General features: G+C 45.7%; 1 protein-coding gene across 2 annotated transcripts in view; it reads left to right on the top strand.

Annotated features, from left to right (window-relative positions):
- Positions 1-12,251: 12,251 nt before the first annotated feature.
- Positions 12,252-23,301, top strand: part of kat6a (K(lysine) acetyltransferase 6A) — a 38,546-nt gene continuing 27,496 nt past the window's right edge. For both annotated transcript variants that reach the window (XM_061037291.1, XM_061037289.1), the window contains exons 1-2: positions 12,252-12,407; positions 15,324-16,826. In XM_061037291.1, the coding sequence (XP_060893274.1) occupies positions 16,077-16,826 (750 nt within the window). In that variant the 5' untranslated portion in view covers positions 12,252-12,407; positions 15,324-16,076. The remainder of the gene's footprint in view (positions 12,408-15,323; positions 16,827-23,301) is intronic.

The raw sequence follows: 23,301 nt of genomic DNA, 5'->3' as shown, positions 1-23,301 counted from the left end.
CGATAACATCCGTCTGAACCAAAGAGTCGTTCTTGGTCTTTGAGATTTCTCCACACAATGGAATACTTTTCTTTTTGTGTTAATTAAACTCAGGTTGATAAAGGCTCACTTTTTGTTGCCATAATTATGTTTCTCAGGATATAAGCCCAACAGAAAAAAACCTCTGGGTTGAGTAAGATTGATTTAAAAGGTTTTTCTTTTTTTTTAAATTAAATACAAGCAAGCAGAATCCACATAAAAGTATACAATTTGACAAACAACAACAAAAAAACAAACAGTCAAACAGAAACAATCTGACAGTAGACAGAAAAAAAACAAAATAGACTTAATAAAATTATTTGGATCCCTTTAGTATTCATTGTTTGCCCCCAGCGGAGAATGCTCCGCACCACCCAAGTCCAGCCAGCCCCCCAGTCAATCCACAGCCAAGCCCTCAGTTACATGACTCCCCTCTCCCTCTTTTGCTGGATGAAGGTCTTGCGCATAAACTCCCGACTCCATCCGACCCAGGATACCGACCAGGACCCGAGTGTGCCGAACCCTCCCACCTGACCTTGCTCTTCTATTTCTTGGCACCTTAGCATCCATCATTCATAAGTGCAGAAAATGTGTCCCATATCGCATCAGTTATAATTCTTACCTCTTTCTAAGACATGTTTAATGTTTCTGTGTTGTCAAACAGAGAAGTGGAGTCGGGTTTTCTCGCTCAACTTCACCGACAATCAAGGTGCATGAAGAGTGAAAGGTTAGCAGAGGTCGAAAAGCTCCAGCAATACTTTATAACTTTATTAGACAGACAAAGTTTCTGGTCTAATAAAGTTCATCTTCATACTCCAGGTGTTGATGGAGCTTTTTGACCTCTTCCCATTTGCCAAAAGAAATGCAATGAAAGAACGGCCCTCTCTCTCCTTCCTACATTTTGTGCAGATATCTGGAATGGTTTAGTAATATCGATGTGAGAGATCAGCTGTAGCTCAGTCTGTTGGGACTGGTGTTGGGAACCGGAGGGTTAGCCTGTTAAAGTCCCGGTGTGGACCAAGCCTTGAATTGTTCTGGTAGCTGGAGAGGGGCCAGGTCACTTCCTGAGCACTGCTGAGGTGCCCTTGAGCAAGAAACTTCCTGTGTCAGCTCAGTCGGTCCAGTTTGCAACCAAACTGGACCGACACAGACTGCCACAGACAATCAGGACTGCAGAATCAATCATCAGTGCCGACCTGCCCCCCATCCAGGACTTATACCAGTCAAGGGCCAGGAACCGGGCAGGTAGCATCACTGCAGACTCATCACACCCCAGATACAAACTTCAGTAGGCGTTACAGAACATTGTACGCCAAAACAACCCAACATAAGAACAGTTTCTTCCCCCAGGCTGTCAATCTGATGAACGCTAAACAGTCTCAGAGTGTCAGACCTGTAACCGCCGTAAGATAACCCTGAAACCAAACATGCACTATGAATGTATTGTTTAAATTTAAAGGGGACATATTATGAAAAATCCACTTGTAAAGTGTTTTTGAACATATATTTGTGTAACCTGAGTGTCAACTGACCCACAAAATGTGAAATAAACCCATCCAGTCCTTTGTTTGTGGTCTGCATAAGTCTTACAACACAGAGAAAAATGCTCTGTTTCTAATGTGCTCTCCTTGTGATGTCACAGTGGGATTCTGGTAAAATAAATCCCCTCCCCTCCCCTGATATCTCCACCCATGGACTCCACCCCCAAAAATGTTGCACAGGTCGGCCATTTTTATTCTTTCTACAGAGGAGTGATGTCTACCAGTAAAACTCAGGGGGGGTCATTACATTTAAAGAGACACACACACCAAAACAGAGCGTTCTGAGAGAGCTGGTTTATACAGGGTCACAAACCTCCTCTGGTGCTTGATTCATGTTATATTTTGACCAAAGCACAGCACAGATGTTTCATTTAGACCACAGGGGACTGTTTGAAAAGGTGGAGAAGGGGGATCATATGTCCTCTTTAATTTAAACCCATCACTTCTCACTCCTGCACTGTTGTCGTGTTCAGTCATTGCTTATTTTGTGTTCATTGTTGATATTTAATGTTTTACTTTTTGTACATAGAGAGCAAAGTTCACCGAAGTCAAATTCCTTGTGTGTGTACGTAAGTATACCTGGCCAATAAAGCTGATTCTGATAATAACCTTTTATGGGACACAATGTTAAAATGTTACAACAACCAGAGCTGAATTTACCTGCCAAATGCAGCAATCAAAAACGTACTTAGTTCAGTCACGGCATTTTGAGTTTCTATCCACCCTACACTCACACAGTTTGGCAGCATTCATGATTTAGCCAGCCATGGAACAAGCCTGACTGGGAAACTATTTGCTCTTCACTCTCCGTGTGTTTTCTGTGTATTAATCCACTCAGTAAAGCCGTCACAGAGCCGGAGGTGACCTGATCACGATCTGCAGAGGCTGGCTGGCTCCTCTGTGAGAAATGGGCCAGGCTGACATGTGTCAGGCGTGATAAATGATTAGGTGTTTGGGTCGGTGTTAAGTAAATGGACTCATTATTGATGACCTCGGAGCTCCCTGTGTGTTACAAGTATCAGTGATGACTTCCAGGCCCCTGCTGCAGTAAAAGGGGATGTTGTGATTCTGTGGGTCAGCGAAGGACTCGATGCCTCGGGGGGGGCTTGGCTGGAGAGTCTGCCATGGCGGGGTTAAGTTGAGTAACTTGGACGGATGACCTCAAAAGAGGGAAGTTCACTGGCACTTAAACTCTGTGCATGGCGGCCACTCTGTGGCCGGCTGCTGCAGGCCTCTCACATCGTGGTCAGAGCTCAAAGTTTCATTCATTCTTTTACAAACCTTCATGTAGGAGAAACACAAACAGGGTGTGTTTTTATACTGCACATGCACATATACAATATCTGCAAAAACCAGGTTGGCATGCTGAGGCTTTGCTTAAAGAAAGAATGTGCAACATATGATACATAAATAAATCATAAATCAAGTCTATCTTGAGTAAATGTCTCTCTGAGTCATGACTGTCTACAATGAGTGAGAAGCTCGAGTCCTGCTGGCTGTGTTGTTGTTAGAGCTGTGTTTACATGGACGGGACGGACGGCTCCTCCCCTTTTGTATAAAAGCTGTTTTAGTCAAGAACTAGAGAGAAGAAGAACATACTCACTGATTATTTAGATGTTAGTAAGAGTTTTTAGATCACGCTCATTCTGTGTCAGTTTACATGAAATGTGAAGCTAACTAAAGAGCGCTAACATTAGCATGCTAACACAACAATGCAGGACACAGGTGATTACAGCTTGAGCAAAGGACAATTATGTCCGCGGCTTGTGCTTAATGGTGCTTAATTATGTTGTGTTCCATTTGATAATTCCTCAGTGTAGAGGGGTTGGAGGTGTGTCTCTGGAGGAGAGTGGAGGCTTCAGTATGGAGGAGGTGTGGCCTAACAGCAGTTTGTTTTGGTTTCATGCTGGAGCTCAAGGGCGACATCTACTGGATCAAAAAGTCACACGTTCTTCCTTTAAAGGGGAGTTTGCTCCAAAAAATGATGATTCGAATATTTCAGGGGACAGCGTGCAATGCCATCGATCATTTATACAAAGAAAAATGAAAAGATGGCCGCTCCAGTCGCATGAGAGTGACACAAGACAAACAATAAAGCTCCACTCAACAGAGGACAGTAAGGAAACCCACCGGACAACACTACATAATAAAATGTTATCAACACCATGGAACGAAGAATAGCCTGCTTGGTAAATATTTAAACAAAATCATAAAAAATAAACAATAAATGGGGCTTTAAAATGATGGATTGAATGTTTGGAGGCCTTACACAATACATAACAAAACACACTGCATGATATAAGAGACAATATACTGTATATACAAGAGCTACACGATAGAGATACTGATGCAGGTTCTTGTGTTGTAGAACTCGAAATCTGTCTTGGTCTGGAGACCACCTTTTTGAAGGTCTTGTCTCAGAATGGAAATCATTTTTACTTGGTCTCGCTCGGTCTCAGACTGGGCGGACTCTGGATTTTAAATCAAGACCACCACTGAAAATGCTTAATGAACAAATAACTTCAATTCATTTGTTATTTGATTTTTATGGCAACCTTCCCGGTGTTACGGTCTAATTGAGTGACACGCCCCCTGCACACAAGATGGTGATTTTTCAGTGATATTTATCTTGGTCTTGTCTCAACTCGGTCTCAGTTAGAGTGGTCTTGACTACAACACTGTCAAAATGCTTTAATTTCAACCTGAGTTAGAGGTGCAGCTGACTAAGTTCTCAGGCTTCGTCCAGTAATCTTTACAGTCTATATCTGATACCCTGACTTTTACCAGCTGGTCAGAAATAAACCAGTTAAAGTTGGGGTGAAAGATTTGGCCTTTTGCATTCACACGACTGAAATTTTTCAGTCCAACTTTATTTTTTGTGTGTGACATTTTCAGGAGTTTTGAGCATGTGTTAAAACAACAATGCATTTCTCTTTATGATTTATATTTCCTGCAAACACAAGCAATTCGATTACCCCCACAAACACTCCATCCAGGTAGATGTCTGTTTCCAGGCAGGAAATATGCCGACAACCTGGATGGATGAGGCGTGATTGAATCATCGCTCTCTGCAGCCGTTTCTGTTGTCTCACGCCGTATGAAAAACCCAGCAAACCCTCCGTCATTGTCGCCCGCGCTGGATGCTGTTATCCCAGAGGAATGAAGGTATTTATCAGCCTCTGTGTGATATGTATGCATATCACTTTGTTACACGTCTCTCAGGATAATCTGTGACTTTAATTTACATCAATAAAGATTACATAACATGCTCCATCTGTTGCCTCTTGCGAGCACAGGGGGGAGACAAACATGCACATCTCTGCACCAACAAGAATCTAATTATTCAATTAGAGAGCATATTGAATGAATAACTGATTCACCACAGTTTACATAATAACAACACAGATCATTACTACCTCTGTAATGCAATTTAGGAACGACCGTGGAGGGCTCATCATTCATGGGAATGTGCTTTTGTTGCCCCCATTACCCCCGCAGTAATCTCAGAGTGCTATCATTAATATAATTGAGTGCTAAATGAACGGCTTTTAATATATACTGCACGGCTCGCATTGATGGAATTAAGGAATCACATCGTTTGGGTTCACCGATCTATTAACAGACGTATCCTTTGTGGCACAAATAAATCTGGCTCCTGACTCTTAATGGAATTGATTAAGGTTTTCATGTTGTGTTTGTGGTGTAAGAAAAGCTCGTTCTGTAAGTGAGCACTTTGTAAAAAAAAAAAAAAAAGGTGTGGGGGGTGGGGGTGGTGGTAGTCTGTAGTTGGGAGGCATGGAGGTGGGGGAGAAGTAGACAAAGCCTGCTGAGCTCCAGAGGTTAAGTTCCCCCCCCCCCCCCCCTTAACCAACACCACCACTAGGCCCACAGGAATGTGTCTATATGCGTGTGTGTGTGTGTGTGTGTGTGTGTGTGTGTGTGTGTGTGTGTTTGAGAGAGTCCTGGAGGCTGCATTGTTGTCTGCGGTGCATCCTGCTCTGCAAACACTGCAGAGCTGCAGAACTCTGAGACTTTGAGGCTTGGACTTGTGAAGCAGTCTGTTATGTGGGAGGTCTGGATACCAAACTGTCAAACACGGCATCATGTGCTTTACTTTCTGTTTGTTGTGTGAAAGCAACACACAAAAAAACTCTTCTGTGGTGGAGTTAGATTAAGTATTTTCATCATAAGACAAAGCACTTTATTTACTGTTGAAGCAAAAACACTTAAAAGTCATCTGCAACTATAAAGGGTCTGGTCTGGTCTGGTCTGGTCTGGTATAGTATTGTGTGGTCTGGTCTGGTCTGGTCTGGTCTGGTCTGGTCTGGTCTGGTATAGTATTGTGTGGTCTGGTCTGGTATGGTCTGGTCTGGTCTGGTCTGGTCTGGTCTGGTCTGGTCTGGTCTGGTATAGTATTGTGTGGTCTGGTCTGGTCTGGTCTGGTCTGGTCTGGTCTGGTATGGTCTGGTCTGGTATAGTATTGTGTGGTCTGGTATAGTATTGTGTGGTCTGGTCTGGTCTGGTCTGGTATAGTATTGTGTGGTCTGGTCTGGTCTGGTCTGGTATAGTATTGTGTGGTCTGGTCTGGTCTGGTCTGGTATAGTATTGTGTGGTCTGGTCTGGTCTGGTCTGGTATGGTCTGGTCTGGTCTGGTCAGGTCTGGTATGGTCTGGTCTGGTCTGGTCAGGTCTGGTCAGGTCTGGTCTGGTCTGGTCTGGTCTGGTATAGTATTGTGTGGTCTGGTCTGGTCTGGTCTGGTCTGGTCTGGTCTGGTCTGGTATAGTATTGTGTGGTCTGGTCTGGTCTGGTCTGGTCTGGTCTGGTATAGTATTGTGTGGTCTGGTCTGGTATGGTCTGGTCTGGTCTGGTCTGGTCTGGTCTGGTATAGTATTGTGTGGTCTGGTCTGGTCTGGTCTGGTCTGGTCTGGTCTGGTATGGTCTGGTCTGGTATAGTATTGTGTGGTCTGGTATAGTATTGTGTGGTCTGGTCTGGTCTGGTCTGGTCTGGTATAGTATTGTGTGGTCTGGTCTGGTCTGGTCTGGTATAGTATTGTGTGGTCTGGTCTGGTCTGGTCTGGTATAGTATTGTGTGGTCTGGTCTGGTCTGGTCTGGTCTGGTCTGGTCTGGTCTGGTCAGGTCTGGTATGGTCTGGTCTGGTCTGGTCAGGTCTGGTCAGGTCTGGTCTGGTCTGGTCTGGTCTGGTCTGGTCTGGTCTGGTAGACCAATTCAAAATATGATTGATGTCTGATGCTAGTGATGTCGGCTAATGTCAGCTGTCCTCCTGTGGCTGCTTGCCGTCTCGCCTCTAATGACTGACCTCTGGACTCCATCAGTGAACATTTCTAGAGCCATGGGTCTGAAATATCCTCTAAATGTTGCCAACAGAGCCTTCAATACTCATCTGAGAGATATGTGCACAATCTGACGATCACAACATCGTTTAGAGCTAAATGCTACAGATCCATGCGGAACAAAAAACTTGTGTGGATATTTAGAGTCACTCGTGCAGACACCCAGAGCAACTTTTAACCATGTTTAGTAACTGAATTAAGGTACCAATTTCACTGAGACGCACTGAAATGACTTTGCCCAGCCGATGGTTTGTCTAACTGGAAGTAGCCTAGCAACAGTTGCTATGATCAATCAATCAATCAATCAATCATTATTGTAACATTATCATAACAAGTGTGTTCTGGAGACGCTTTACAAAAGATGGCATAATATGCATATGCATATTCCTCACGTTCCTGTTGACTACACTTCCATGAGAGGATGCTCTCTGATTGGTGGGTCAGCGGACCAATCAGAGAGCCAACAGAGGGTCAATTGCAAAAGGACAATGCTGTATGCCCTGACATAATGTACGACAAGTGTTTGAATCTCTGTCAGTCAGTCTGCTCACTTTGTCATGAGCTGCGTCAGCCAAGTAATAGTTTTAATAAATTCAAAATAATAAATTCAAAGAAGAAGATTGAGAAGAACAGTAACCAAAAGGATGACAATGGAGGACGTCCAGCAGAGGTCTGCACCTCCGAGGTCATCCATGGGGCGGTGCTACACGCTGACATTAGTCGGCAAAAACAAAATCAGCCTTGAAATTTCTCTATCGAAATCCATATTTTAAAACATGATGCATTTTGTGTTTGTCCAATGTTTTTTGTTTCAACCAATCATCGGACTGCAGTGAGTCTAGCTCAGCCCTTTAGGGTCAGATCGGTACACTTGGCACCCCAATAGAACAGTAGCAAAAAATCAGGAAGTTATAGATCAGTTATTGTGGTACCTGACACACCAAAACATGTGTTTCAGGAGTAGAGTGCTCGATTACAGCGACTGGTTTCTAATCTGCTGCCCTTCATGGTGTTAAAGTCAGAGCTGCTTGTGCATGGTAATGGTCTTGTCAGAGTCAGAGGCCCCTTATTGAATTGTACTTACACTTAAAACCACTGTTAACCACAGCAGGACAATTGATCTGTCAACCAGAGCAGTTCTCCACATTCCCCTCTTATGTCTGTCCTACAAGTGTACTCTGAGGCCCTCTTAAGCACTCCCCGGGTTCAAGTGACAGAGGAGGTGTGTTTCCAGGAGGGTTTCAGACAGGAAGGTTTGGAGGGAGCGCGAGAGGTGTCTGGCTCGACTCAACAAGCTGCACTTCACCTTCCAGCTGCTCTCTGTCCCTTTGGATTCAAGGCAGGGGGAGGGAGCAGGGCCCACAGGGAGAAAAGGAGGCAGGGTCTGGATGGTGGTGGTGGGGGTCAGGGGACGGGTGGGGGCACTAGGTGGACTGGCCCTGGAAATTTCCGTTGTATGTTTCAGCTCTGTTCAGGATGGGAGGGGTTTGGAGTTGGAGTTTGGGTTGGGGGGGGGGGACTTGGCAGCCAGCCAGCCACAGCAGGAAGCTTGCTAGTTTCACACGGACAAAAAAAAACCTGTCCTGGACGCGGCCCGGCTATCTGAGCGCAGCACTCCAGTTGTCACCAATAAAAAAAAACAGGAACCGAGAAAAAAAGAGCTCTGGTGGCGGGCGGAGATCAACTGCTACCTCCTCACAGCTACACGCCACATTCATGTATCTGTTTTTGATTAAGTGAAGAAGAGCATGTGCACTGTTTTCCTGCCTTTAAAATCATCTCCTGACTTCTGTTAAATTCTGTCACATCCTCTAGTTCTCAGCATTTTTACTTTACACACTTTTTTTTAACAACAGTCATTTGTCAGGTGGACTTTCTTGGAAACTGCCCCCCCCCCCGCCCCCGCCCTACCAGCTGCACGCTACATGTAAACATCCTCATTAACTGAATCTAAACAGGCAATCATTAGATCATCTTGTGAATGCGTTTCACAATAACATCTGACATGCAAAGGGATTATAAGAACATTAAAAAAAACCTTTAAAGACAGCGTGGAAGCTGACCAACTCTCCATAAAAGATCAGGTCATAAAAACACCAGCAAACAACAAGGAAGCAGGCGTGGTAATTGTCCATGCATGAAATGTTTTCTTTGACTGAAAGGGATGCCGTGAGTTTATTTGGCTTGGCAAAGGTCCAGCTTTTTGAACCGGAGGCAGGCAGAATCGGAGCGGAGCAAGAGCCAGCAGGCCCAACAGCAGGCCCCGGAGAGCAGGAGGTGCTGCTGTGCATCAGGTGGGCAGGAAGTGTGTGTGCGGTGTGTGTGCGGTGTGTGTGTGTGTGTGTGTGTGTGTGTGTGTGTGTGTGTGTGTGTGTGTGTGTGTGTGTGTGCGGTGTGTGTGTGTGTGTGTGTGTGTGTGTGTGTGTGTGTGTGTGTGTGTGTGTGTGTGTGTGTGTGTGTGTGAGTGTGTCACAGAGGGGAGGGTACCAGGGGGCAGGTGGACACTGGTGCAGTTTACTGGGGGCGCTGGGCCCCTAGCAGGTGGATGCTCAGAGAAAAAAAGAGGGATTAGGAGGATGAAAGGAAGCTAAGGATTACTTCTCCACCAAGGATGGACTACGAGCCGTGGCTCTCATACCAAAACACCCATTACTGACTATAAGAGAAGAATTTAGAGGACAATAAAACACTTTTCTAACCGTGTAATTGATTTAAAGCAGTTTGCATTTAAAAACCAAAGCTTCTGAATCTGAATCATTATGTGTTTTATATTTATACATTATTTATCTTAGCAGCAGTAATTAGAAAAGTCCTCTAGTCTTTACCAAGAAATGTTTATTTGTTCATAATTATAGCTTCGTAGCTTCATCCAAATGATGGCTGTTTTCCTTTCACTTATATCCTCAGAGAGAAAGTGGAACATCCTCGTATTAGAGAATCATTAGCCCTACAATTATCCAGATTTTTGCACAAAGTTGAATTCAGGAATAATTCTTATCTGCTCTTTTGCTGACAGAAAGATGTAAATTAGCTTAAACATTAGCTGTTGCATGCAGCACATGCAGCCCTGAGACTTTCAGGAGGACTACTGCGTTCTCACATCAGCTCAGTGGTACTTTTTGCAGGAAGATACTAGAGGAGCTGGCAGGAGAAACTCAGGATGAAGTAAGAGTGAAAAGTTTTGTTCTAGGCTGGGGGTGGAGTCCATGGGTGGAGATACCAGGGGAGGGGAGGGGAATTTTTTTTTTACCAGAATCCCACTGTGACATCACAAAGAGAGCATATTTGAAACAGAGCATTTTTCTCTGTGTTGTAAGACTTATGCAGACCACAAACAAAGGACTGGATGGGTTTATTTCACATTTTGTGGGTCTGTAGACACTCAGGTTACACAAATATATGTTCTACAACACTGTAGAAGTGGATTTTTCATTATATGTCCCCTTTAACTCAATAAGGATGTGTTGCACTTAAAAAGAAAATGTAAATTAATTCACCCTCATTTTCATCCCTGCGCTCATTACTTGTTGTACAAGCTGACAGCAATTCTTTGAATTATTTAGAATAAGTCCTCTGCACCATTTCACTGAATGAATAATCTTGTCAAAGTATGGTCAAAATGACTCTCTTATATAGTCGTCATCCTCAGGACCCCATGCTGCTCAGGTTGTTTCTGTTGTTGTGTACCGGGGAACATGACCTCTGCAGTGGATTATGGCACACGACATTATTAATTCATGTCCAGGAACGATGGAAGCGGTGCAAGCTTCCTCTGAGTATTGTCCATCTGTTAGCTGCCCTACTGTACACACACACTAATGCAATATGTGAGTTCTCAGGAGGCGGAGGGCCACTAATGGCCGTCCATGTGTTAACACTTCACACTATTTATCCGTGTAATAACACCGCCGTTAATTATAATTAGTGCCTTGTCGTTGCTATGAGATTTATCTGTCCCTGCAGGAGTGCAAAGTAAACAGCGAGTAAAAGTGTGACCTCGCCGGTTTTATTTGATCACCCTTATGCCTGACAGCAGCTCACCCTCTCACAAGACACCCCCTAACATGGGAGAAAACCTCACGTCTATTTGTGATCACTGTGTAATCTGTCTCTGAGGACTGCTGTAGGCCTACACATCATTTTTTTTTACACAAAGCTGCAGATCATTTAATTTCCACCCGGGGAGCTTTCAGCATTAGCCTGTAATAGAAAAGGGAGATTGTTGCCAGATTTTCCAACACAAGTGCCTCTGTATCCTCATGAAACTGAAGCAGCAGCAATCATGTTTTCTTTATTGATCGCGTCTCATTCTTAATAAGCAGAAGGCTGCGCTTAAGTTGTTCAAAGTTCCCCAGGCAGATTAAGATATTACAGAGCAATATGTGATGATTTTTTTCAACCCTTGAGGTGGGCTCTCATCATTAAAATTTTCCACAAATCGTGCAGATCAGAGCGCCTGAAAGTACCTATAACTTCTGCATATTCATTTCAAATTACCTTTAAATTGAGCACACATTACAGATTCAAATGCACTGAGGGTGATACCTATACATTATGCCGCGTCCATCTGTCACCATGATGCTGTAATTGATGTGGCACAGACACACGCAACAACTCTTTCCTCCAAAACATAAATTATAAGAAGAAAAAAAAACGTGTTAAGACTCAGCTGTCGTGTAATGAAATGCGCCGAAATGGATCAGCTGCAGACACTTTACATAATAATTTCCTCTGTTTCTGAGGAGCGATGCATCAGTAGTGGACAGATAATAACACGCTCTATCATGTACTGTAAGACTCCTACACTACTACACACATGCAACATCTGAGCATCTCCGGGGACTGCTAATGTAGTGTATGTGTGTATGTGTGTGTGTGGCTTTTGCTTCCCATCTTCAGCTCAAAAAAACACACAGCTGCTACAATAGACTGCAGTGTGGAGGTGGAGGGGTGTCTCTCTTTGATCTTTAAATACCCTCTAACGTTAAGGCACGCTTTGATTTTTTTTCTTCCTCCACAACTGTTGTACAAAATGCAGACGCTCCCTTGAATCTTCCTCTCAGTACAGCAGAGAATGCAAGAACACCTATCCTCTTTTTTTTCTCTCTCTCTCTCTCTCTCTGTGTGTGTGTGTCTTCCTCCGGCAGCACCACCATCTGTCCCTTTCTTCCATTTCATGTGCTGGAGCAATATCCACACCCCTCTCATAGCAACAGCACAGCAGCGCCGCCGCCCCCCTCCCCTGCGCGCCTTGCAGTGGATTTTTCTTCCCCTGGATCTTCGCCTCGCACCATGCAGACGGTCCCTTGGCCCTCTCTCCGCCTGACGGTTCAGTGTTGCCCCCTCCCCCACCAGCCAGCCGTGCTCCTGTTTCACTCAAAGATGGCGTCGGCTCTAGAACCCCTTGGTCTGTGGCTGCATTTTTAAGGCTTGTTGTTGTCTCCATTACGCACGGGTTTGGCACCTTCTCCTCGGCGGGCTCGACACCAAATCCCGGTGAGTAAGCAGCGGAAGCCGAGTGGATGATAACAGATTTTGTTTTTTGTGTGTTTTCAAAAACGGGGCTGCTTCACCAGAGCGTCCCCCTCGAAAAGCAAGAACCGGACCCGCTCGGGCTTTCATCAGGGGGGGAACCAGCGAGAGGGAGAGAGGGGGTACATAGGGAGGAGGGATGGTGCTTGGTGGGTGTTGGGGGTTACGGAGAGGAGGGGGAAGCCGAGGCCTAGCTGCTCGGCTCCAGAGGGCCTTGTCTTCGCAGCACCGCAGGCTGTAGCGTTACGTGGGAGGGAGAGGAAGTCAGCGAGGTGGGGACGCGTCTCTCGGAGAAGAGAGGGGAGGCCACACGGCGTGCAGGGCTGCAGAAACCGCGGCTACGATCTCTGGTGCTGTTTTTTTTTTTTTTTTTTTGCACTTGCCCGCTTCTTAGCCGAGATGGCCGTCTACAAGTTGCATTGTGCCTCATTACAAGGCCGCAGTCGTAACATCTGAATGACCCTCACGTAAAGACTACCTGGTGTGTTTTCTGTTTTTGTTTTTACGCGTTATCTGGAAATATCGGGGGCGATGGCTAACTCCTGGTTTCCCTGCTAACCGGGGCGCTGGCTAACTCCTGGTTTCACGATCGTAACGTTAGCTTTAATTTCGGCTAGCGTGCTAAAACAACAGCTGTTTTTGTTGTCAAATACTCTTGCTGACTAATAACACATCAGTGAGAGTAAACAGCACCTAACAATGCGGCAGCTGGCTTTAGCTTTGATTTTTTTTTAGCTAGCATCCGAAGCTAATGTTTGCTAACAAGTCTGTGTTTTGACTGCATCATGTTTACGTTAGCAACACATGTAGACACCTGCACAGCATGCATGTGTCCTTAAATGATGTTTTTGTGTAAACTTATCGCTTAAACACTAACATTTCATGTGCTAGTTCTAGAGTTTAGAGCACTTTCACTTCACAAAACTCCCAGGCATCCAAAACACATGCAGCTCATTGTGCTAAAGTCCTTATTCTATCACTTAGTTTATTTCTACTGTGTTGCAAGTAAACATTAATTTTAGACCACATTAGGGCTATTTTAAGTATGTTATTGTGTGTACAAAGTGAGGGTTTTGTTTTTCTCAGTGTAAGATGTGTAGACAGGTGAGCAGGTGTCAAAGAAAATAGAAAATGAATGCTGCACGGATGAGAGACAGACAGAGATGCTGCATGTTTGTTTGGTTTTTGCATGGGCTACGACTGTCAGTAGTTAATTCAGGAAGAATGCTGCATTATATTTCTTATTGAACAATAGTAAAACATTTCAGGGGACCCCTATTCTATTTCGATGCGACCTCATATGGGGTCTGGACCCTAAGGTTGGAAAATCCTGGTTTGCTTATGGGTAGGGGGTTTCAAACTTTTTCAGTGCCCAATAAGGGACACAATATTTAGTTTGGAGCTCGCTGCCACAGCAGTGGAGTTATGATGTGTGAATGTTGTCTATTTGATCTTTATTATTAAAAATGACCAAAAACAGTCACATTCTGTCGCTGCGTTACTTAAAGATGAAATAATTTTTTTACAGTTGAAAAACGTTATTCCACTCTTAACCTGGCACCCTTTGTAACCCCCTTATAGGGCTTTCACACTTGCAGAAAACTCCTGATATTTACAGGAGAGGCTGAATGTGTGAACAGAAACAGCCAAATGTTCACTAGGTCTTTATCCAGAGTTTCTCCTGATGGGTGGTGGTGACGTTTATTCCCTTCAGTCGGTGCACGATGAAGACTGTTTTCGCGCGACCGCTACGATCTCCGTGGATGTATACACCTTCTGTTCTTCTCCACTCTTTTGTTCAGATTGTGATTCTGTTGAACTACACATAGCATTGATATAAAGACAAATATTCTCATTATAGTAACGTACAGCAGACTTTGTTGCTCAGTCCACCACTTCCTCGTTGTTGTTTTTATCTCACGTCTTGCCTCAGGATCCCTGCACCCCTCCTGTCCGACAGGGATAGTCTCCCGCTGTGAGGTGCATGTGTGAACAAGCAAGCGAGGAGAATGTCAGGAGCAGTCCTCCTGAAGTTATGCATGTCAGGCAGCAACAGCGGTTGGAGCCTTTCAATAAAAATAGCAAAAACTCACAAAGTTCCCTTTATATATATGAATATTTTTTTCTGTCCTTGACAGCTTCAAGCTGTCGTTTGTCTGATATAGCTCTGTAGCATTGGAGACAGAGATGTGGAAGGCGTTTGTTGATCCACTGACCGGCTTAACTCATGTCTTCTTTTCTTCACTTTGCTTTCTGTAGCTGCAAAGCTTCCTTTGTTGACATTCTATCTGTACTTATGGCTACACCTGTGCGCTACAAGCCGAACTGAACATCACCATCACTGAACAAAACTTATTTAAACACTTTTGATGCTGAATGTATATCTGATGCACGGGAGAGGGGCTGTGATTGGAGGACAGGTGTCCCCTCGACAGACGTGATCAGTGCATGATGTGCTACTGGGGGTCTCTGATGATCTGATATGGGATCAGAAAAGTGTGGTCGAGTTATTACAGAGAAGTTACTGGACAGGGGGCGATTCGCATTTGAAACCCTGTTGATAAGGAATATGCTTAAAGTTAGTCGTAGAAAGTTCTTTTGGATACCGTTTGAGTTTTTTCCAATGAACTCCATGTTACAGGGAAACTGCATGCTTATTGACAAAACGGGTAGCAGGTGTCCATAAAGTGATGACATCTTTATTTCTTTGGGGTATTGTTGATGGTGCATGGTATAACATCATTGTTCTTTCTATGAGAGCATGAACAGCTTTGTTTATGTCTCTGACATTATTTTCCTTCTACATAGAAATTGTTTAGATTTTTTTCTCTGATATTTTTCTAACCCCTGTCTCTTTTTCTATTTCCTTTGTCTTTGCAGGATTCCTCATCCACCAACGTGCAATACTAGGCGTGCAGGGGATCAACCCCGGTTGCTCCCTGTGGTGAGAGATCTGCTCCGTCCCAGAGCCAAGAAGCCGAGACTACTGGAGAAGTAAAAGGACAGAACAGGAAGAGAGGACGAGGAAACGCGGCGGCAAAAAAAACAAACCTTGTGGAATGTTGTTTTCCTTCATCTTCACTGTATTTGACTCGCCTTGATCATCGAAGCACTAATTTCATATCTCGGAGACCGTGATCGTCGTCCAGAACATACATTGAGATCTGCCTGGTTGACATTTTTTAAAACTATTTATTGGGATTTTGCCACAGGCGAAGTGGGAAACATCTTATTTTTGTGGAAGTCCTTCTCATCAGGATCTACTCCGACCTCCTTTGTGTACCGTGGAAGTTTAACTTGTTCATACACCTGCTACTTCCTCCACCCCTTCCTGCTTCTTGCCAGGGAGCTTCACCTGGCTAGGAGTGGGTGGTGGGTAGACTGCATTTCCCCGGGTGGAGGGTTGGGTGGGGTTTGTGCTATGGTCAGCTGTTTATTACCGTGCTGCTCATACTCAGCTTCTGAGGGACTCTCCGTACGACCCCAGGACAAGGGATAGTAAGCAGGCAGAGGGCAACAAGGAGAAGGAGGCGGCGCTACGGCGCAGGCCAGGTGTTTCCTTGGCTAACAGTCTCTATTTTTGTGTGTGGTCATTGCGGTGAGGCCCCCCCCGCCCACACTCAGACCACAGCCATGGTGAAACTGGCAAACCCAACGTACACACAGTGGATCTTAGAGGCCATCAAGAAAGTGAAGAAGCAGAAACAGCGACCGTCAGAGGAGCGCATTTGCAATGCCGTCTCCATGTCCCACGGCCTGGATCGCAAAACGATCCTGGAGCAGTTAGAACTCAGTGTGAAGGATGGCACCATTCTTAAAGTTACTAACAAGGGTCTCAACTCTTACAAGGACCCGGAAAACCCTGGGCGCTTGGCTCTGCCCAAGTCCAAAAGTAGTGGCAGCTCTGGAGGAGGAGGAGGCGGCGGCAGCAGTGAGAGAAGCAGCAGTGGAGGAGGAGGAGGTGGTGGTGGCAGCAGCAGTGGTGGCGGCTCCCACTCCCACTCCCATTCTCACTCCCATTCTCACTCCCATTCCCACTCCCATTCAGGGAAGAAACCGGGACTCGACTGGAACAAGTTGATCAAGCGGGCTCTAGAGGGGCTCCATGAGCCCGGCGGCTCCGGCTTAAAGAACATTGAGCGCTTTCTCAAATGCCAGGCTGATGTGGCAGCCTACTTATCGGGCAGTGGCTCCATGGGGCCCGGTCTCTTCCACCAGCAGCTGAGGGTCGCCCTGAAGAGGGCTGTTGCTCACGGACGCGTGGCCAAGCAAGGTCCACTGTTCCAGCTCATCAGCCGCAGCAGCACCCTGGACGATGGGACCGGCACGGTGTCTCTGGAATCCCTGCCACCTGTGCGGTTGTTACCCCACGAGAAAGACAAGGTATTGTACCTGCCACAAATAAACATAACAAACTCTGTGCTCACCGTAGACGTCCACACTGATTGTAAACACCCGGTCACATTTGATGTCTGCATTATCGGGCATGTATGCTCCTGACTTCTGTAGTTAACAGAAAAGACAAGATGCATGCTCAGAAACCAAATAGGTGTTGGTCACTTTGGTGTGGTTTGTGTGCGAGAGGATCCCTGATATCTGTAACAACTGTAAGTGCATCATCAGCAACAAGACAAGAGGGTGTGCTCTGTGTTTTAACACTTTTTTTAAAGCAACACAGAAAGCAGATGAGAAAGCTTCAAAAAGACCCCCCCCTCTTTTTGCAATCGACACAACATACAAACCTCTTGCATTATCCCTGCAGCACACACAAAAGGGTCCAGATCCACCAGCTGGGAATACCAGAGGCTTTGACTCTGCATTTCCTCTGCTTGTTCATGTTGGTCATGGTCTATATGGCTGTTATTCACTACAGTGCAGTGAGGTCTTTGACAGAGTTTTCATTCCCCATATGGTGCACAGCTTTTCAGCAGATTTTTGTTAGAATCGTCTGACAAGAGTTGAGTGACTTTCTAGAGACGAGAAAGATGTTATGAGTTTGTGTTGTGGCGGCCAGGGGTATCACATTTGAAGTCACACACTGAACCAAATGTGTTAGTGTTTCTCCAGATTGTCCAAATCCCAGGAGTGAGTGTGTGTGCTCTGTGGCCCAGGGGAGCACTACTAGTGCTGGGTGGGCCTCTGGTGGGCCGGTTCTAAGCGATGCTGGTGGAGGAAGAGGTCAGGGATGTGAGAGTCACATTGCTCCCAGCCTCCTGCAGCGCGTGTGGACCAGCTGCGGGGCTGCTCCCTGTCAGTAGCTGTCAGGAGATGAGAGGAAGAGGGAGAAAAAAGAGGGGAAGGGGAGGAAACTCAGACGAGAGAGAGAGAGAGAGTGGTCTGTTGTGGTGCCAGAGGAAGAGGCCTGGATGACGCAAGCTAAGGGCTTCTGTAACCAGAAAGAAAAAGAGCGAGCAGCCGACATGGGCGGGAGAAGAAAGCGAGGGAGACAGAAAGAGTTAGGAGGGAGAGGCAGACATGCAGGCGACAGAGGAGAGAGGGAGCACACCCACTTTTGTAACCTGATCAGAGAGAGAGCAATCGGCCGCTGCCCTCTGCTTTCTCAGGGCCGCAGACACTCGCACATGAAACCATACGGCTGCATGCAATGAAACCAACACAGAAAAGCATCTTACATGACCAAACACACCCACGCAGTTCACATGTCATGAATCCTCTTACTACTTCAGATGCATGCAAACATACTTGTGAATAAACCCGTCGGAGCTACACACGGCGTTCTGTGCCAACATAGTGACCTATCATCGGGTCATATATCAGACCGCCAGTATATCCTGCAGACGCTAGACCGGCCCTAAACACTGTTTTGACTGACTGTGTGGGTGTGAGTGTGTGTACAAGTCTGTGCAGCAACAGAAAAGCGCCTGGTAAAGATGCACACAAACACATACATACACACACACACACAAAGTAGGATTAGCCTAGAGAGCAGGCTGGAGTCACATGGGGGTCTAACACAGTGACCTGCTTGGCTGCAGATGGCCTACCTCCTAAGACGAGCCGAGAGCAACCTCCTCTCTCTCTCTCTCCCTCTCTCCCTCTCCCTCTCCCTCTGACTCGGGCTCAGATCAGCCAGCTGCCTCACAGAACCACACGACGAGACGAGTGTCGTGACCTTAAGCGTTGTGACAATAACGGGAATACAGTGTTTCTGTAGGAATTAATCTGTGTTGTTGATTGCACCAGTAAAAGTTTCTGCAGTTTCACACCCAACATTGAGAAGAAAACAGACTTATGGCACACCGTTTTGCTTTAGCCCCTTTTCCATCAAGCGGTCCGGTTCAGTTCGGTCCGGTAAGGTACCCATTTGTTGGCGTTTCCACCGTCAAATGTTGGAAGTGGTACCAAAATAAAGGATACATACCGTCCTACTTTTTTGGTACCCTTCTGTTGGGGTGCCAAGGGTACAGATCCAACCCTAAAGGGTCCCGTTTGTTTACTGTGTCCTTCTTCTTGAACGTTTAACTCAGTGGTCTCTAACCTTTCTTCATCTGAGAGCTACTTGCATCACATTGCTTGCATTTATCTACACAGCACACATCAGCTGATAAAGCTACTGTTTGTACACGTGTGAAATTGCAATAAGCCAATGTTTATCAATAATTTAAAATTCACATCAAGGTCCAAGAAAAAAAAAACATGAATATTTGACTCTTCTCATTGTGCCACATAGTAAGCTATGTTGCTGAAAATTCACAATATCCAAGAAAACATGACTACTTTACACCTGTTTTTATGAACCAAATATATGAGTAGTGCGAAGAGGTGCATTTACTGTTGTCTGATTTTTGTAATTTTTTTTTTTAAAACACAGTCAGTCAGTCAACTGAAAACCTGCCCGCGAACAGCGAGCTACCTGTTGGAGACCCCTGATTTAATTAATAGCTGGCTACACTGTCTTGGGCTGCTATGATGATGTCACACTATAACATAGCTGACGCGGCTATCTCCATCCGGCTTACACTCCGCTTACCGAATAAGGGAACATTTGGCTGTGGAAGCACAAGCAAGTTCAGGGTTTACTGTACCAAACTGTACTGAACCAAACCGGACCGCTTGGTGGGAAAGGGGCTTTGAGAACCCCCTCCGGTTTCACAAAGCAATTATTATTAAGTAAAATATAAAGGACCTTAAAGGGACGCTCTGTCGTTTGAAAGTTTCATCTTGAAGCTTTGTTGGGCGTCGAGGAGCAGCTACAGCAGTGTGGACGTTGACATTTGCGTCTGGTGTTCACACACGCCTCTCTACCCTTTCCTCTTGTGATGTTACCTTCAGAGGATGCAGCTATATTGCTGCTCAATCACACGTGTTATGCGAGTGACTGTTGGGTGTGTTTTTGATGTATGTGATCGTGGTGCATGCTTCAAAGAGATTGTAACTGCGCACAGGAGAGACAGAGCCTGCTTGTTTGCACGATCACTCTCCTCCTCTACTCTCTCTTCCACTGATGCATCATTGCCTTACTGCCCTGCATGATTGCGAACAGTTATGACTTCACAAGGAAAAGGCGGGAGAGAGAGCGAGAGAGAGAGAGAGAGTGTAAGTGTAGGATGGAGGGGGGGAGTAAAATCAAAACAAATGGCCAAGCACTGGCTTTGACCCCATTTGCTGGGAGATTTGTGTACTCAACATGCTCATGTTTGTGTCAGAGCGCTCCATTCAAACGGGATCCGAGACCTTATTTCCGTCTCCCCCCCCCCCCTCCTCACCCTAATAGGGTGCCATTGCCAGGTCATGAAGGGGGAGGTGAACGGGTGAGTGAAGTCAACCAGGGGTCATGGGTATATAGATGGCAAACCTCATTGCTTCCCTGAGCGCCCGTTAGCAGTATGAGGCTACGGCCATTAGGTGGGATGGGCTCGTGTGTGTGTGTGTGTATCCCGTCATAATAGAGAAGAGCGATCTCCCTGCCCCACGGTTGCCCTCTCCTCAACAGCTGGAGTGGGGTGAAGCAGAGTTCTCGATGTCAATGACGTGTTGTGTCACGGTGAGGACGTGTGAAACAAGTGACTCTGGGAACCGCTCACACACACACTGCTTGTATGCAACGTTAAAGATGTGGTGATTTCCCTCCTAAAGAAAACGTCCCACTGACCCTTTAACAGACATCCTGCAGCTAATGGTTCCTGCTACTGTAAGCAACTCTACTATTACGATCCATAATGGATCTTTTTATGCACAGTGATGTGTTTGCGTTGGTTTATCCCCCGACAGTCGGCCCGTTTAACAGCACGTTATGTGTTTGCTCAAGGTGAAGACATCATGTGACGCCACTTGGAGTGCTGGGAATACAACATGTCCTCACACATTGATTATGTGCTGCAGGTGAAACCTGCTTCTTCATCCTTTCTCTCTCTCTCTTCCCGTCCCCCCATCTTTCTGCCCCATCACATTGTGGAGTCAGAGGAGATGGTTTTGTGTGCATGCTGCATGGTTGGAAACATTCTCATGGTTACCACTAGGCCACAGGATTTCTGGGGGAAATTACTAAGCTGGTACTCATGAAGTGGGTTCTTTTAAATCTGACTCAGAGAAGTTGTAACACAATGTGCCCAAACGTTTCTATTTATCCAGAGCCCTCGCCTCAATCGACACATTTTCAGATCCTGATGAGATGACTGTAAACTCACATCACTCAGCTACCACAGGCCGACTTCCTGTGTAACATTAAATGGTGCGTACAAGCAGAGAAAACAGCTGATCTATAATGAGATGTTTGTTTTGTTTTGGTAGTCTGTGGAGTTCTGCTCAGGTTGAAGAAAAAAGACATTTCACTACTCTCAAACACTACTCTCAAAGAACTTCCAGATTCAAAAAGTGTTTTTTGTCACAGGCTCTTTAGTTGGACATCACATTTTTTTTAAAGTTTATGTTGGGCTCATTATGCCTTTTGTTACGGCCCTCCTGCCAGCAGGACTTCTTGTTGTGCTTTGTCCTTCTGTCCCTGTTAGTACTCGAAATTGGTCACTTTTTGAAGGTCTCGTCTCGGAATCAAAAACATTTTTACGCGGTCTTGTCTCGGTCTCAGACAGAGCAGACTCCAGATATTAAATCAAGACTAGTCAAGACCACCACGTCATCACTGATTAGAAGGAAAACTCCTCTTTACAAAAGAACTAAGTCAAGTCAATATTTTCAATCTCATATGCTGTCTCTAAAAACTGTCTTTAAATCATTAGGAGCCTGACAGATATCACTCGGTCTATATTAGTATCTGAAATGAGCCAATCACCGACATGATGCTGTCTGTGAATATGTTTTTATTTGATATTATTCTTATTTCAAACTTGCAGAAAACACTGCACGAGGTGATTAATGAATATTTTAATGATGTAGTTTGTTCAGCAGGCAGTGCTCAATATCCTCACCTCAGTCTGCAGCACATGTCAGACTGTGATCTGCACTAGAATTGGTTGACAATGTTACACAGGCATTGTTGTTTCAAAGTGCAAAGTTAGGGATGCACTGATGCATATCGGCACATCAGCGGATACTGTGGCATGAACCGACGACCCTTGCAGTAGGGATACACCAACCTACCGATTCAGAGAGAGGTTTTTTTATCGGGCAGATGAAGTCACCTGTTGGACAAAATCTGACTTGTTTTCATTGTAAAAACATGAGAGAAAATGTTTGCATTGTGGGAGTCTGACCCCAAAAGAAGTCAGGAAACAAACATCGGCCCTGATTTTCTCTGCAAAATCCCTGAGGTCTATTTTCATTCCTGCAGGAAACTTAACTTTATCTTTAATCTGTTTATCTTCTCCCCCCCCCCCCCCCACAGTCAGTTTCAGTTTCCCTCTCAAACATCCTGCCTCCTTTGGGCTCTAGTGATGTGAACTGTGTGTTTTAAAAAGAGTCAAAGCTTTTGCCAGCCTCAGTTTTGGCCATCATGTGTCTTTTCAGCACAGGTGTTCCACTTTGACCTTCCTGGCTGCAGAAGAACAACCAGGAGCAGCTGCACGCCAGCCAAGAGTCTATAGAAACAGCATTAGCTGAAAGTGTCAGCGCCCGGGGGGGGGGAGCAGTTACCTCGAGCTCACCGGTGACTATGATGTGAATGGCTTTTGGCACGAGAAGTGTTGCTGCATGAGGCAGTGCGTACGGCTAACTTTGCCGCCTCGCAAAATAGAGCCAATGTGTTGAGCAGCTGTGGAAGTGACGGCTGGAGCGTAGCCAGCGCTGCTCTGTTTGATGCAGTGATTTAGCTCGCTGCTCGCTGGCTAACCCCGACTTTAATGGAGGATGATGCTTGGGCTGAAGGGGAGGGCATGTTGGCACGACACAAAGGTCCTCCTCGGGTTGATGTAGATGTCATATGGAAATGTGGAACCAGGTAATTAAGGATATCAAGGGTGGTCAGTGCTGCTGTGATTTCAGATTGGTAACAACACTGACCGACGATGCGATGATTCTTGTGCATCTCATGACTTACGTGCTGTAGCGGTGATCAATACGTTTCTGTGCAACCGTAAAGGAAATGCAACGAGGTGGTGTGTGAGATTTGGCTCCCATATTAATGAGATCCTTGACTTGAGACCAAACAAGGACAGCAGCCCCTGCTCCCCCCCCCCTTGTTTTCCAATTGCCTTTTTATCCCCTCCCCTTTTCCTCTCCCCCTTCTCCATTTCTCCTTCCCCTCTCGCCCTTCCTCCATTGTTTCCCTCCTTCCTACTCTCGTGTCCTCTGTCTCGGGATAACAGGAGCCAGTTTATAAAAAGGGGGAAACTAGGCCACCACTAGTTGTTTTCTATACCCTATTATCTGCCTCTACAAGGTCTCAGACAATGCTGCACGGAGGCCTCCAGTATTTATTTCAACCGCTGCAGGATTTAGAGTG

This window comes from Labrus mixtus, chromosome 5 (genome assembly GCF_963584025.1).
Source record: "Labrus mixtus chromosome 5, fLabMix1.1, whole genome shotgun sequence".
NCBI classification, from domain to species: Eukaryota; Metazoa; Chordata; class Actinopteri; order Labriformes; family Labridae; genus Labrus; species Labrus mixtus.
Note: the sequence above shows the minus strand (reverse complement) of the source record. Positions and strands in the feature narration are given on the sequence as shown.